This window comes from Fundulus heteroclitus, chromosome 14, assembly GCF_011125445.2.
Source record: "Fundulus heteroclitus isolate FHET01 chromosome 14, MU-UCD_Fhet_4.1, whole genome shotgun sequence".
Lineage (NCBI taxonomy): Eukaryota > Metazoa > Chordata > Actinopteri > Cyprinodontiformes > Fundulidae > Fundulus > Fundulus heteroclitus.
Genome location: NC_046374.1, coordinates 29,367,627 through 29,385,262, shown reverse-complemented (window position 1 = coordinate 29,385,262; position 17,636 = coordinate 29,367,627). Strand labels below are relative to the sequence as shown.

The following is a 17,636-nucleotide window of genomic DNA, read 5'->3' as shown; positions in this document are numbered from 1 at the left end:
CGCCGTCTGATGCATGTGCTTAGACACATGAGTCCGTCAACTGGGGACTACCCTTCATTCTGCACCGCCTCAACCACCCAAGGCTCAGTCTGTGGTCTTCAGCTCGGCCATCAACCTTATATCCTCTACCAGAAGCTCACCCAGCTCACAGTGCCTGTGGATCATCAGTTTCCTGAAGAACCGGCAGCAGCAGGTGAAACCGGAGAGCATCTTCGCCTGCACACGAACCGTCCACACCGAAGCACTGCTGTGGTTTCATTGTCTCCCCGCTCATCCTCTCTCTGTACACAAATGACGGCACGTTGGTTGACCTGTCTGCGAAACCCCTGAGGTTTGCAGATTGACACCGCTGACATGGGTCTGATCCAGGACAACGACTATTTTGCATACCGACACAAGATCTGTGGGCGGATCCACTGGTCAGAACCGCCTGGAGCTTAAAGTCTAACTCTTGGACTGAAAAAAAAATCCTGAAAACCGTTGAATAACTTCCAGAACAAGATAAACTTTGATTATTCATGTATCAAAAGTGTTCAAATTAAGTTTAAATATGAAATATTGCGCATTTTTTACACTGATTATGGTATTCCACGTTTGAGTGCTGCCTCCATTTACGATCGGCCATTTCCGACGTGTGACGTCAGTTCAAGTGACAAAAGTGTTTTATGCAATTCACATTTCACAAGCGAGGATTGTGAGGGGTACCTACAATGGAGCATGGGCTCTATGTCTTAGGCAGCGTTAGGTATAGTCTCCTCAGGTTCACCTTGTTCGAACTCCGTTTCTTTGTATATATATTCGGTATCGGAGTCGCCGATGCTTAAGGTTTGAAGGAGTTTGAAGATGTATCAGAAATTTTTTTTATTAATTTTTTGTACGCGTAGAGTAAGAGTTATTAATTAAATTTAATAAGTCGGTAGCGAAAGTCGTAGTGTTAGCAGCCGGATGCACGGTACTAGTTCTGTTTGTGACGTCACATTCCGGACATTCCCGATTGAGGAATGTACGGGCTCTTTCGCTTATACAGCAAGTTTTATCGAAATTACTTCCAAACGGCGCACATAATTCACATATAATATACATTTCTTTACTCTGGGGACTATTTGAATGCATCTGCGTTAAAATACATTCAGTCCAAGAGTTAGACTTTAACCCGCTCAAGACTGTGGAGAGGATGGTGGACTTCCAAAGAAAGCGTCCCCTCGTCATCCTCAACCACACCTTCTGTTGTGGATCACTGTTGGTTTACACTTTTTCAGGTGTGAGGACCTGAGCTGGTCCTCACACCTAGACACTGATGGAAAGAAGGCATGGCAGAGACGGTACTTCCTGTGTCAGTCCTGTGTGGTTTGGCTCATCCACAAAACTGGACAGGTCCAGACGGCAACAAACAATGAGGTTTACGGAGAGGATCATCATGGCTGACCTTCCCTGCATCAGGACTGGTGTCGGAAAAAGGTCAGCTAACATCTCTGCAGAGCCCACATGTCTTGGACACAAACTACAGAGACACTCCCTCCCAGCTGTCTTCCCGGTCACATACTGTTCCCTTTGTCCTGTATTTTATTTCTTCTAAAGATTATATTTTGACTTAACGTCTGTGCAGTGTGATTGCTGTCAAGCAAAAGTCAAAATCCTTTTTTGTGAACACAATCTTGGGGAGTAAAGCTTATTCTTATTGTTGCTCGTTTCTAACTCCAGATGACCGCGGTTTAAACAAATTGAACCGTCTCTTTAACCACGACATAGTCGCCGTTACCTTCTGCCAAACTTTTGTCGAGATTCAGTCACGCACTCCTATTTGTCACTTTCATCAATATCGATTCTCCTGAAAGCCAAGGCTCGACTGTAGTGAGAAAAAAGATTGAATGAAAAAGAGGGAGAGGCGGTTTGTTTTGGAGGTGTCCCGCCTCTTTCTACTTCTGCGTCCTATAAGGGATGAGGTGGCGGGTGATTTTTAGGTGATTGATGATCCTTGTAAATACGGTCATTACCATATAGGCTCAACCTGCCTTTATTCTCATTATTCACTGTCAGCTGGGGACACTGCGAGCCCATGGATTTATGCAACGTATAAGTGCGCTTAATGTGAGACGTGAAATATGAAATATTCTACGCATTTTCTTCCCTCAGTCCCGATGTTTTTTATAAAAATTTCGGTAGAACTGCAAAAACATGCTTCATAATGCTCCACTCGGACTCCTTCCCATTTCAGGATATGATAGATCCTTTGTGGTTTCTACTGAGCGTTTACTATTGGCCGGAATTAAATGAAAGATGAAAAACTAGTTGTAAAATCCATATGTCCGTGGATTAATGGCTTCGGGCTCTGAGGCAAGTGGTGGGAAAGACAATATTACAGTCAGTGGAGAGTAACAAGCTTATTAACTGTAGAGAGAGACGATTTTTCTGGAACCAGTGTGCAGAGACGTGGCATGTTAAGCAGCAGAAACCAAGCAGGAATTTGCCCACAAAGCTTTATTTGACGAAGGAATTACAGTGAACTGATGTTTGTCAGCCGGCTGATGATGGTCCGACTTAGACGTCAATTTTTTTTAGGCTCTTTATGAACGCAGGACTCCAGTGAGGAGATGAATATGCAACGTGTCCGTTTGTGTGTTTGTGTGATGCAGCAGCGACAGCACGGGCAGAGAGCAGAAATATTACTCTCTTACTGCATGAGCAGCACGCAGCTGTAAATTAGTCCTGCTCTGCCTGGAGGAGTAATTACTTGAAGAAGTCAACTATGCTTTGTTTCCTTCTGTCGCAGCGCACAAAGAGCAATCTGTCAGCGTGCAAACTTGACTTACAGTGGTTGTCTCAGGTGCAGTGTTAACTATTCAATTCAGTCTGGCAGCTTAGAGATTGGATAGAAAAACCTCGGTGGTGGTGTTGGCACCTAGTGTTGATCTTGTTTGGGTTGTTGACAGAGTTCGTTTTATGCATTATTCACACTGCTGTGAGTCAGGTTATGCTTTATAACACCCTAAATGAACCCAATGCATACAATAACTGTTGTTTTTCCAGCCGTCAGCTGTTTAAAAAGCACTGTCATTTGTGTCTTTGGGTGCACTTAGCAATACAGACGCTAACTAACAGGTTAAGGAGAGACGTGGGAATAAAGTTAGTGTTAATTTACTTGTTTTGATGATGTTTCAAGCCAGAAATGGTTGTATAGCTTCTTAGGGAGGAGAGGTTTTATATATATATATATATATATATATATATATATATATATATATATATATATATATATATATATAAATATATATATATATATATATATATATATATATATATCTGTGCAAATATATATATATATCTGTGCAAATAACAGTAGTGTTATTGTGACAGATCACAAACTTCATAGAAGGGGACAATAGCCCTTACAGCTTTTGGAAGTAAGCTGGTTTTGAGTCTAATTGTTTTTGATTTAATGTTTCTGAAGCGCTTACCTGATGAAAGGGGGTCGAACATTGCAACAGACATAATATTTCCTTACATTTCTATCTATCTATCTATCTATCTATCTATCTATCTATCTATCTATCTATCTATCTATCTATCTATCTATCTATCTATCTATCTATCTATCTATAATAATGAAATCAGCTGATTGCACTGACTAACACGCTTCCTAAAAAGCTTAAAGCAAATAGTCTTTATGTTTTAGAGGGTTCGTATTTGAGTCCAGAAAGTCTGCTATGAGACTTATGTGAATTGGACTAACGACGTCAAGTCAAGTATTTACTTAAGTCATTCCTTTGTTAATGTATTGTTTCTCTTTTTCTATGTAATATTTCCCTCTGTAATGTTTTTCTGTTCGTGTACAGCACTTTGAATCGTCTTGTTACTGAAAAGTGCTGTATAAATAAACTTGCCTTGTCTTGACACGCCTTATGTTGAAGTGCTTTGAGTGGTCAATATGGAGCACTATGTAGGTTTGGGTCATAAAGTTTTCCAGGATAAAAAAAAACAAACTAAAATCTATGCTACGTTTTAACATTGGATTCAATTTTAATTTCAGCTGAACTGCGGTTTTTAGACTTTTGGGACAACAGGTGGTTTTATTTGGCATTATAACAATAGTTTGCTGTAAAGTTGACTCATTCCCCCTGACAGAACCGATGTAATTGCTTGGTGATAGCCGCTCCAAAACATTGAGTTTGTTGTCCTTAAGCCATTCTGCAGCTCATTAGGCGGTACGCTTTGGGTCCTCCACTTGTGTCCAAGCTTTAAATTCCTGGCAAACAGTGGAGATGCTGCCTCAATATTTCCACATATTGTTCTTTCCTCATGATTTATAAACTCTAATCTGACTATTAATGCTGTTTATGGAGTGATGGCCTGATCCAACCTGAGTTTTTCACACCAAAACATATTCATTGCTTGGACCCTGAACCAGCCAGCTCCTGAACAGCTATATATATATATCCGCTAATTTATATATATATATATATATATATATATATATATATATATATATATATATATATATATATATATATATATATATTTAATAGCGGATTTCTTTAGACTTTTCATGATGTCACACAAGTAAACAGTTTGTTTCAGCTGTTTCCTTTAAGTACATTTGCACATCTATCAAGGTTTATTTCCGGGAACAGAAAAGAGAAGCAAGAAGTGAATCAAGCTGTTCTTTAGTGAATCTTTGCACCACAGGAGAGAAACGAGCAACATTGGGGATTTTGCAATACTTTGTCTTTGATTTGTAGGTTAGCCGCATAAATTTGGAGAAAGTAAAACAGAAAAATCACTAAATCTCTTAAACGATGGTCTTATATTCCAGTCGGCTTCAACACACCTGGCTAAGATATTAGAGCAAATATTAGGGCTGGACTCCATGATAATGATGGTTATTAAGCAATTTGTTCCAGGTTTGCAGGGTAAGGAACACATGTGAAAGCTACCAGACCCCGAACCTGTGGCAATTTGAGTTTGAGACCCCTGATCATAGATTTCTCTCTCTGCTCCAACTGTTCTGGCATTTATCAATGAATAAATAAATAAAATTATTCTGGTAATCCCAACTCGCCTAAAACAGGAGCTGTCTCGTTGAATATAAGGTCAGACAGTGAGAGAAATGTGGGTTTTTTTATGCAGTGTATGCAACTTTTATTTTCAGTTTAACTGCAAAAAATCATAAACAACTTCTGTAAGAAACGGCTTGTATTTGATTCTGCCAAAACCCTTAAACTGTTCCTGAACTACAGTGATCACAATTCATCAGCGCTGCTGCACATCTGGGCTCCCCGGGGAGCGGCAGCTCGGCTGCTGACACTGACAGAATGGAGAGTGCTTCTGAAGACGTCCCGACAAACAGATGGACGTATAATAATCTGCAATCAGCCGTCAGCTTCAAGTGGTCTGACTGGGTGGGGGGGTTGAAAATGAATTAGTACACCACGCTGAGGTGAACCAAAAAGCCCGTTTAAAACACATTTTGAACGTTTAGGTGAAATCTCAGACGGCTTTTCCTCCGAGTCCTCCGTCTCCTCTCTCCTACTTCCTCTGAGTGACGGTCTGTCATTCAGCTGTTAAGTGCTGCCGCTTTTTCCCCACTGCGTCAGTTCTTCAGGATTCAAAAAGAGCGACAGTAAGGGGTTTCCCTGCAGATTAGGTATGCAGTTTTTGGGATGAGGTGGGGGGAAAAAAATACAGAGGATGATGAAGGGACTGAGGGAAGAGGCGGAAAAATGAGTCAGAGAGGAAGAAGGAAGAGAGAGCGAGGGAGGGTAGAGAAAAGTTCAAATATAAAGACTATTATTGCAAGAGGTGATGATTTGCCAATTATGTGCAATACATACTGTGTTATGTTAAACATTACAAATTTAGCAATTTTCAAACAAGTCTTCTGCAGATGCACAGTGTCTTAAATCAATTTCTTCAGTAAATACGAGCTGAGAGTCGCCTTCCCCTTTAGTTGATAGTTTATAAATCTCAGTGTTTGACCTGTTCAGTGTAGACATACGACGCACATTCCTGAAAAATACACAGAAATGTCTCTTTAGTTTAGCACCAAATCACAATCAGTGACAGATACAAGCCTCAGCATGATGAGTTAGCCGCGGGTTATTGCACACAACACTGAAAGGGGGCAACTCTTCACCGAGCAGCGCTGCAAATAAGCAGCATCAAAATCTTTGGGGCACAGCTGACAGATGCCGCCCCAAAGGCCCTGCTGCCCTGAGCAGAGAGCCATGGGGGCCATGTCGAAAAGACGCCCCTGCAACGCCACCTTAAATATGGTGGCTGGTTGATCAAACAGGTGCTCTGTCATCGCTGTATCCCGTACTTAAGGCCCAAACCCAGCTGACCTTCACATAAGTTAACATTCACTGTGTTCAGAAGGTAACAACAGCGGGTTGACTTGAGCCCCCCTTTCGCCTGTTTTGAAAATCACACAGAGAGGACAATCGGCCTCCCAGCTCTAAATGCTTGGTAAAAGGAACTCCTTGTCGTGAAATGCCTTAAAACCAGTTTTAAGTTTTAATTTTATTTATTTATTTGTTGCATTTTTTGGTATTCTACCCTTGAGGAGCCTATTTGTTGCTTAAATGTCAAAGTCATGACTTAAAGGAGCAATAAGCAAAATGTCATTATTTTAGATAGAAGGAACTAAAAAATTATCATGTGAAGAACTAAAGGTGATATTTCAGAGTGACAATGGCATGACGTCACACCGCAGCTGTCTGCGTTATTCTCCAGTCTCTTCTTTACATGGCTGCACCGGACCGTGTGTGTACACGCGCGCGAGCGTGTACGTGCACGTGAACAGCTGCCACTCAGGGCTTAGCCCCTTCCTGCCCTGAAATACCACTACCAGAGCAGTGCAGCGTTGGAGCAACATGGCGAGGGCCCCACAGCAGATCAAAAATGTTCTCCGCTGTCAAACATCCCACGTCACAGCAACATCCAGCTCCTGATCGGTTGTCGTGCCGCAACAAGACACAAAAGTTCCGCTTTTTCAACTCCAACAACTGTCGCTTTGCATCCATCGGAGGTGTTGTGTCACCCTGGTGTCATTTCAGTCGGCAAAATCATGCATTTTGCATTGCTAGAATTGCCTCTGCACCCTCGCTTAGCATTGCGTAGCGTCACTTCGCTCCCGTGTGGCACCTGTGCATATGGATGTCAGGTAAATCTGTGGCTCGGCCTGATACCTCAATGTAAACGCACCTTAACACATCTTGTTTTGGTCTACGGACAGTTCTGAAGCACCACCTAGTGGTGAAATACCACGTATTGCTCCTTTAAGCAAATATTCCCGTAAAGATGACCAGAAACTGCACCTAAAAAGTGGACAAAACAGTTTCAAAAATTGAAAAGAAATTTTGATAAGTCTTTTAAACTGAACGGCACAACACAAACGGCTAGCCTACAAATCAAAGACAAAGTATTGCGCAATCCCCAATGTTGCTCATTTCTCTCCTGTGGTGCAAAGATTCACTAAAGAACAGCTTGATTCACTTCTTGCTTCTCTTTTCTGTTCCTGGAAATAAACCTTGATTTAATTCTTGGCCTAGCTCTGTGTACAGCGTCTGATAACGGATGTGATCATCCCTGCTTTCAGCCGAACTGTTGGACATGCCTAAACTCACACGCTGGGAACAACAGTGTGTCACAGCGGTAAAAATAACATGAGCCGCAGCGCAGTTGTCTTTGGCCTTTACGGGGCCTCAGGGCTCAGAGTGACTTCGATGGCTATAGTTCTTAATATGGGAAATTAATCCCTGTTTCTTTATTAAGATCGCTGCTTGACTCTCTTTGCATGCCTGTGAGCATCCAAAGAGGAGCCAGTACTTTTCTCACGGCTCCTCGTGTGTCTCTCTTCATGAATCCAACACGTGTTTATTCTTCAGACTTTTTGGTTCTGGTACCACTGATTACGTTGAACGGTTACACTTATTCAGACTTGACACCTTTCATAACTTCAGCTTTTGTGAAAACGGCAACATTTCATCTTTGTAAAATAGCTCAAGCTTAGTCAGTTAGCACAGAGAGCATCGGTGGTTAATTTTCACGCGTCTCCATGGATTCTTGATGAGATTTGGGTTTGGCCTTGGCGCCATGATGCTGCCACCACCATGCTTCTCGGTTGGGGACGTTCAGGGCGACGAGCGGTTTCGGTTTTCCACCTGTATCTGGCATGCGAGCCGAAATGTCCACATCCGGTCTCAGCATCTCCAGAGCACCTTCTGCCACATGGTTGCTGTGTCCCCTACACGGCATGTGACAAACATGACTGCTTTCAACAATGGCTTCCCACTGACCTCTCTTAAAAACATCAAAGGACAGATTTGAGGATGGATGATTAATACTCGTCAACAAACTCTCCCACCTGAGGGGTGGATGTCCGCAACTCCTGTGGAGTTACCTGGGACCTCTTGGCTAGAAGCAGTTGTTTGCTCAGGACTCTATTTAAAGGTATCAGATAAAAGCGGGCGGAATGCAAAGGCAGATTTTATTTTTAAAAATGGTTTAAATCATTTTTGGTCTATCTCAAAAGAGCCCAATAAAAAATACCTGATGTTTGAGGCTGTGACATGATGAAATCTGGAAATCTTTATGTTCAAAAGCTTTCAGTTTATCAATCCAGCTTGACTGTGGCTTAGGGATATTTTCCCGTCCTTATAGCTCAGAAGATGCATGCTGGAGAGATTAAGTGCGGAGGGCTAGGGTGTGGCACCGTCAGTCTTCAGCTCTGCACATGCACCAGATGTTGTGCACTCACTGCCGTCCGAGAAGCGTTCCCTCGGTTTTAAAATGCAGCAACGCTACCAAACAGGGCTGCACAGAGTGGCGGCAGAGACTCGTTAAAGGTCAGCGCTGCGTGTTTGCTACTCAGATCCTCCGTGCCCGTCAGCCGCCTGTGTTCAGATGCACATGGCCCGCTGTGTGATCTGGGGCTTAATTTGAGATTAACACATAACAGATTACCACACTCCACGCCTGACCTTCTGTGTCTAGTCAGCCGGCGATGGATGGATGGTGCCTCTTATCTTTCTGTGGTTATAACGACACAGGCTCAGTGCAGAGGACGCGGTCTGCCGTGAAAAGCCTTTAAACGTGTGTCGCAGGTTTAGTACAAAAGTGGGGATTAAACACAGGAAGTCATCAGCAAATCCATGGCAGGACGGTTACAAATATAAAATAAAGTCAGCTTGAACTTGACTAGTTCCAGTTAGAGACAGCTCTTCTCTCTGCTTAGTGAATCGTGGATATGGACTTGCAATAACACTGGTGTTGAGCTTTGTTTTCAGCGTTAAACTCCAAGGGTATGTCGACCCTTGGAGAGTAACTAACCTGTTAGCTGTGACATCATCCATGGAAGACAGATCATCCACTATTACGTAGAAAGGATTACTGGATCAATGTGTGCTTCTGTGCTTTCTGTGTCTCTGCTCTGTCTTCTCTAACCTTCAGTGGGTCGAGGCAGATGACTGTTCACACTGAGCCTGGTTCTGGTTCTGCTGGAGGTTTTCCTCCCTGTTAAAGGGGAGTTTTCCTCTCCACTGTCACTTCATGCATGCTCTAGTATGAGAGATAGCTGCAAAGCCATCAACAATGCAGACGACTGTCCCTGTGGCTTTACGCTCTTTCAGGAGGAGTGAATGCTGCTTGGAGAGACTTGATGAAATCTGCTGGGTTTCCTTAGATAGGAAACATTTTGACCAATCTGTCTGATTTGACTGAATTTGACTTTGTAAAGTGCCTTGAGATGAGATGTGTTATGAATTGGTGCTATATAAATAAAATTTAATTAAACTGATTTGAACATAATATAGACCAGCTTAATTGACTTTTAAACACAAAATCTATTGTGCCTGAAGGAACAACTTGCCTTTCACCACAAACTGAGCAAATGCCTTAATTTCCCCGTCCACATGGCAGAAAGACTACATTTATTCATTAGATACTACTCTCTTCTATGACACTGTTAATTGTAATATTTTTTTGGTATAGGGGGCTATTTTCTTGCATTATATTTGCATTTCCTCTGATCTTCTTCTGATACCTCCTCTTTTTAATCAGAGTTGTCTTCCTGGGCGATTACATTTCTTGCCTTTGCCCTGGCTGGATTTGATGGCTTTTATTAGTAAAAAACAAAAAAGAAGAAAAAAAAATGGTTTGACAAAAAAGTTAAAACTGAAGAAATCTGTAAAGAGGGGATGCTGTTCGATGCACTGTTTTTAAAGAAAATAAAGATATTTTGTGACTTTTTGATTGTCATTTTAAATAAGCAAATTTACTTTTTAGTAAGCTATCTTTTTTATCCACATGCTGAAACGTCCTTTCTGTCAAACGAGGGCAAGCTGCCAGCTGCCCCCATACAGCTCCATCCTCTTTCATATTTCATGTGATCCATTAAAAGTTGATTGTAGAAACACTTCAGCATCCTGACATTTCTTCTTATCCTCCGTTTGGTCCTCCTCAGCACTTATGAGCCAGAAGAAAAGCCAACTTGCTAACTTAAACAAGCCAGACGCTAACAGTTAGCATTTCAGCTATCAAGTTTAGAAGCTAATAAACAAACTTTGAACTGAATTTTAACCCTTTACTGTAACATTTTGACACAACTGCATTTATCAATATCAATGTGGGTAAAACATTCCACCTCCGAAAACAATGTGAGCAAGGCCTGTTTAGTTAGCATGATGTGTTGGCTATTTTAAGCTAATAAAGTAAATTACTCGCTGCACCACAAGGAGGCCAAAATGAATCTTAGTTCTGATAAATAAAAAGATGGTTTAATAGAGTAGTATAACATTTTATTTTCAATCGGCAGAATACTTATTGTTTGCGTATTCATTTTCAGTTCCCCTGTCCTTAAAATACAGAAGCTAACCTGAATAAGAAAGCTAATGGCTTGTCTTCCTGGGTAGATAATGTCTGAGAAAATATCTGCACACATGCCTTTCAGTCTGAATGGTTGACAGAGTAAATTGTAAGTCTTGTCCTGTTAAGTCTACATCCACTCTTTGAGTTAAGCATTTGCACTGAGAAATGCCACCTGACAAGCGTGTGTGCATGTGTGTGTGTGTTCGGTCCGGGAGGCTAACATGTGTCTTTAACAATGTGTTTGCTCTGCAGAGCCCCAGCTGAAGGGCATCGTCACACGGCTCTACTGCAGACATGGATTCTACCTCCAGATGCTGCCGGATGGCACCATGGAAGGCACAAAGGACGAAAGCAGCTCCTTTTGTAAGTGAGAGTAGTTTAGAAATTATTTTTTGCTGCCAGATGAATAGATTTGGATGCAGTCATTGATGCACTCTAGGATTAAACAGGAAAATGTGTCAGTACTGTGAGGTTAACTTGATGATTGTTGCCTCAGTCTTCTCTTTTTCTTCAATCATGGTGATGCCCTAACCGTCTCCATGTACTTTATCATCTCAGGCACTATGATCTGACCCAGATGTGGCCATCAAAGACAGTGGAAGTTAATCTGACTGGTCATATTACTGGTATGCAAGGCATAATTGGCACTTGGTTAGAACATTTCAGCCTTCCAACAATCGCAGTCCACGCTGTGCTTTGTGAAATTGATGTTCTGTGTTCTGATAATATCATGAGGATTGTGATTGGATATAATACGCAGCCCTAACTGAAAATAAATTACTATCCACTATATCTCTAAAATTATAGGGTCATTTTCCTTGACACACATGTGAACTTGACTGGCATCACATGCTTAATCCAATGGGATTACTTTTATGTCTGGCCACCCTTTGCTGCCTTAACAGCTTCAGCTCAATAAGCCTTTCCACATGGTTTATGAGTGAGTTTATGGACATTTTTAACTTTTTCTTGAAAATGCATCATTGATGTTAGATGACAGGTGTCGGCTTACAATCTCCTCTCGAATTCTTCCCAACGGTCCTCTGTCGATCAGGACTTCGAGAAGACCAGAAAAAGGTCTTTTACATCAAACTAACCCAGGTCTTTATTAAGGTTGCTTTGCTTTGGAAGAAGCCATCCCCAAACTGTTCCTATAAAATTCAGAGGATGAAATTGTCCAAAAATGTCTTTCGAAGCATTAAAAGTTTAGGAAATGTTCTACTTTCAACCACCAAAATCAAACGTGTCCATTTATGATGCAAGGCTTGTATGTAGCTTTTTACCTTGGAAACAACCTGTTATTGGGTATCATGTGAGGGTTACATGAAGTTTGGACTCCCATAGCCACTGACTGCAGAACTATAGCTTCCTCAATGTGCCTCAGCAGCCGCTGTCCCTGTTTTTGGGATTTCATGTGACCCAGCACTTTGTGTTCAAGTTGCTTTCAGTCCCAATCACTTTGGCTTTGTTTTAATAGAAATAACAGCAGATGGTAGCATATCTAGTTGCAAGGAACTTTAATGACTGGGTTTTTTGCACAGGCATATTCTATCCTAAAGGTATGATAGACGATCTTTCTCAATCTTTGTGACGGGCTCACCTAATGCCAATGTGCATGCTTAGTCCTTGCTAGTTTCCTCTTGCTGCGCATGCTCACTTCTAATGTCTATGTATCCAATGAGTTTGGGTTACAGAGATTCTTTGTAGCTCCGCTGCTCTAATCGTATACTTTCAAAATGTCTGTGGGTCACCAGAAGCGACTTACAGTTAATGCGAAAAAGAGGAAGGCCACAGTTTATATTCCTAGGTGCTGGACTGTATATACTTGATTGGAACACCCACTTTGAAGGAGGATCCAATACTTTTAGCAATATAATCAAAGTACTTTTGTCAAAATGACGGCGTATTGGGATAGAAGTTAAGAATGTTGCCATCAGTATGGTCAATAATGAGGTAATTGTACCTGTAAGAGGAGTTGTGGTTGTGTGTTGGTTGTTTGTTGTAGTTAGAAGGGGCTTGGTTATAGCTGTGGTTGGGCGTTATTTGGTTTTCATAATTACACAAGTGTTGTTGTGGTCATTGTTGAGAGTTAGGTGGTTGTTGTAGTTGGCAAGTATGCAGATGTGATCTTTAAGAATCTTAAATTTTTTTTGCATTGTCACTATGCCAGGTAGAATGACATAGCAAATTAATTCTATCAAAAATGCAGTGAGAAAATCCCTCCATTAATTCTATATAGCCCCTTATTTGTGCACAGTCGTGGGGGGCTGATGTCTAGCTCATTATCTCCATTTGTCATTGGGCAAGAGGTGCAGCCTACCATGGATGGTAATGGACAGTTTGCAAATCAAGGGCAATTAAACTATTGGACAAATCTTACTGTAATAAAGGAAGCCAGAGTACTCAGAGATAACCGACACATGCAGACAGAACATTTGAACTTTCTGTAAATTCAAATTCAAAAATACTTTATTAATCTCAAATTGAAATTGAAATGCTGGTGTAAGTCATATTACAGGAATTTCGTCAACCAGTTGTTTTAGATGGTAATGCTGAGGCGGAGCATAAAACGCCTGAGGTGTGACAGGGAAGGTTTGTGTCAAAGGAGGATGTGATGGCTGTGGGCAGGAGAGAAGGATGCCAAGCTTGTTCATGAACTGAACCTGTTGAAGACTGTGTTCAGCTCACTGGCTCTGTCCAGACGTCCATCTGTCTGATCCTCCCTCTGCTTGAAGCCAGTGATCTTTTTCGTCCCTGACCACACATCTCTAATACTGTTCTGCTGGAGCTTGCTCTCCAGCTTCTTCCTGTACACCTCCTTGCTTTCTCTTATCTTGACTTCAGGTTTCTTCTCTATACTCCTCGGTAATTACTAACTCTTTTTTTCTCATTCAGTCGTTCTTTCAGGTCACTGGTGATCCAGGGTTTGTTGTTGGAGAAGCATCAATGTTCTGGTGGGGATGGTGTTTATATAGTCAGTCACACACTCAGTCATGGCAATGATGTCCTCTCTACGTGGCAGAGTATCCCTGTCTGCCTAAAAACAGCCCTTAAAGGCTTCCTCGGCTTCCTGTGACCATTTTCTCACAGTTCTCTTTAATGCAGGTTGCCTTTGAAAAAGAGGCTTGTGTTCTAAGCAGATAAAAACCAGACTGTGATCTCATTTGCCGAGAGGAGGTCTTGCCTTAAGAGATGTATGAGTCCTTGGTATTTTGCATAAAACAACTCTAGAGTATTCTGACGTAGAGCAGGTGACAGACTGTTGAAAAGTTACAAGTGTAGCAGAGAGTGAGACATGATTAAAATCACCAGGTATTGTCAGAAAAGCATTTGGAATGTTGTGTCTGTAGTTTATCCACAACGGAGGTGATGACATCAGATGCAGTGTCATGAACTGGTGATCGTGGAAAGTAGACTGTTGCCAAATTAACACAGGTGAACTCTCTGGATAAATAATATGGACAAAAAATCACTGCTAACACTGCAGAGACGAAACTTCAAAGTCACTTGCCCTGGGTGACACCATCTGTTGTTCACCAGCACCGCCAAGCCACCACTTTTGCTCTTTCCACTCTTCTTTAAATCTCTGTCTGCTCGTATGGTCAGAAAGCCTTGCAGAGAGATGCTGGAGTCTGGAAAGTTATCCTGCAGCCATGTTTTAGTGAAATAACACCACAGACCTGAACGATAAATGTAGCAGGGCTCTGTACAGGCGCTTTCCAGTTCACATGAATTGACTTGTGGTTGTTAAAGTTGGTGTGTATTATTAAGCCTGGCAGTAGGGTGGTGTGAATTATTCTGTATGCGGAGTAAGACAAAGACAGTTGGAAAATAGTTTTGCGACAAAATGGTAGTAAAGAGGCATTTTCTGTTCAAGACAAACATCAAGGAGCAGATTCTGCAGGGAGTATAAAGGTGTTTAGTAGAGGACTGGTGAAACTTTACTTTCTCTGAAATACTCTCTCTCTCTCTCTCTGTTACTCATTCTGGGATGTCTATAAAATCATTTGTTTTAAGCAGAAAAACTGAGATGTGCCATGAGTCCGGTGAAATATCCTTGTACGATCCATGTGTGAGGGTGCTTGTCGTCCAACTCTGGCCAAGAATGCTGAACAGAGTAAGGAAACGTCCTTCAAAGAGATGACGGCTAAAAGGAGCCGACGCAGAGCCAGTTTTCACCTCCAGGATGTGTCTCTTATGAACACTTTCAGTCAGGGTTGACTGCCAGCTACACAAAATTCCCCCAGACATACCGCTCCTGTTCTGTCCTTTGCCCCCTGGAAAATGTCTTTTCTGTCATAGATTATAGTTGCAGTGTGCTTACTGTTACTTGTCTGCCTGTTTCTTTACATCAAGGGGGCAACAACACGGGGTCTGCGGGCACCAAGTAACCCTCGAGGACCACATGCGGTGCCCATGAGTCTGTTAAAAGAAAAAGCACAATCCACCAGTCAGCTGCATCTAAAACTTTATTTTATTCCATTACTCTTCCTGTTTATTCACATTTGCATTTATACAGACGACAATATCTATGACAAAGCATGAAAATTATGTTTATTTTACATAAAGCTGAGGTGAACTCTGACTCTTCTTGGTCAAAGATCAGTACTGGTAGCCCTTCATGTGGCACAACACCAAAAAAGTTTGTGACTCCTGCTTTACATAACGCAAACATTGGAATCTGAAGTCAAATTCCCTGTTTGTATTCTCAGACTTGCCAAAATAAGGTTGATTCAGATTCATTCTAATTCAATGACCATTTCCTCTAACAACCCAGGGATTTCTGGGTGATGATCTGTAATATCTCCCAACATAAGTAAGCACCATCTCACAAAGTAAAGAGGATTTTTGTTTTCTTGCAAATCTGGGCTTTACCTCTGGATCATCACGGGTTAGAAAACTATCTGTCACCCCACTATTGAAGGTTCATTATTTTGCTTAGACAATGGTGATGAGACCTGGGATAAAACATCAACATTTTTCCCTTTTATTTTCATCTTCAGTCTCCATACAGACACATCATCACACCTCAGCCTGCTTTGGGTCACCTCCTCTGTGATTACTGACTAAAAACCATCGTATCCCGCTCTGCAGCAATCCCTTCGGCCCTGCCCTGACAGATCGATAATACAGCATGCAATATCCCTTATGTGGCAACGCAGCAGATTATTTTTCTTTTCATTTTTTCTGTCAAAACAACATTTTAGGCAGAAAACATCCAGTCGGCACAATTTCAGATTTATAACCTACAGCGATGAGTGGAGAAATAACAGTCCGACTCTGTGTTAAGCTTATGTTTCTGCCTCTTTATTAGAATGTCAGAATGTGGCGGACGAAGTGTTACCAAACCGGATCTAAGACATCAATCCATTTTTTTTTGCAATGTCTTTATATTGTTCTTGACACGCACAACAAGCGCAACTGTCAAGCGACATGAGAGGAAAGTTGTGGCCGTGATCGAACACGTCCGGAAAGCTTTGCCGCCGCTGATTATTCCCGCCCCTTATGTAACAGCACACCTACGCTCGGGGAGAAACAGCGGCTGAACTTTAAACAGTCTCATGTCCAATCTGAAATATTCATCATGTAATACCGCAGGGCACATCCGAAGGCGAGCGGGGCTCATTTCCCAGACAGGTGTAAAGATTGTTGTTGTGTAACGCCGCTCAGCTTCCGCTCCCTCGCGTGGCGGAGCGTCGAGCATCAGTCAGCGGAGGTCACCCCCGCATCTGCGCGCCGTGCGTGGGTCCCACTCTGCCGGCTCGTTTTATAATGGCTGGAACTCCATCAGACTCTGCATGAGATGTAGAGCCACCCGTGGCCTCCTTTTTTTTTTTTTGTATTCTGAAGTCGCAGCTCAGGAAATTGTTCCCTTCCTGCCTGAGTCGGATTATTTAGTCACTCACGTCATTGGAAACCGGTATCAATCAGCAGCACAATCATCTACCTGACTGCACAGAACATTAAAAGAGGAGGGGGAAAAATTGCTGCGTGAGCATGTTCTGCCGCACTGAGTGGGATATTCATGAAAGAGACTGTGGAGACGTCGGCTGTAAAGTGTTTCTTTGAACCAGACAGCCTTCTGTTTCAGCCGCAGCTGTCATCCTTCCTCCAATATCTCAAATCGCCTTTAAAGAGCCGCATTCCTGTAACACCTCGTGAATGGTAGGGGGAGTATTAGAACCATATATTACCTGTTGGATGCCTTAGTGCGGCCTCAAGCTGCTTGTTCGCATCTGTTTCATGTTGTAAAATTGCTCCATAATTGTGCCGTAATTCGTGAAATGGCTTTTCGCACTAGGTCAGGTCAGCTTACATGGCTACTTTTCATTTCACAAATAACAAAGTGATTTAAAAACTGCATTTTGGTTTTACTCGGGGTATCAAAACTGAATCGTGCGGTGGTGCAAACAAGTTTTTTTCCCCTTAACAACTGCCATAAAATGTTTGTAAGATGTAAAGAGGGTTTGCTCCATCCTCTATACAGAACAATTTATTTTTTTCTGCTACAATGGAGGCTTTTCAAACATGAACAGCTGGTCCATAGCTACACCACATCTCGATATGACTTTGACTAGCTGCTGTGGGTCTCTTGGCTGCTCACTGCTGAGCGGTCAGGCCGGATGGCTGAGGCTTGATCAGAGTCCAGAGAACAGGCTCGGGTCATGCACAGGTGGTCAGAAACAGAGCAGGAAAATCCAGGAGGAGGTCCAGAAAACAGAAGCTTAGTGGAAATCTGGCAAGGCAGAGAAATCCAAGAAACATGAAACGAG

General features: G+C 42.2%; 1 protein-coding gene across 1 annotated transcript in view; it reads left to right on the top strand.

The window, feature by feature from the left end:
* The window catches only part of LOC118565947 (fibroblast growth factor 11-like), an 80,632-nt gene that overhangs the window by 46,329 nt on the left and 16,667 nt on the right, over positions 1–17,636 (top strand). The window contains exon 2 of the mRNA XM_036147053.1: positions 11,116–11,226. Within this exon, the coding sequence (XP_036002946.1) occupies positions 11,116–11,226 (111 nt within the window). The remainder of the gene's footprint in view (positions 1–11,115; positions 11,227–17,636) is intronic.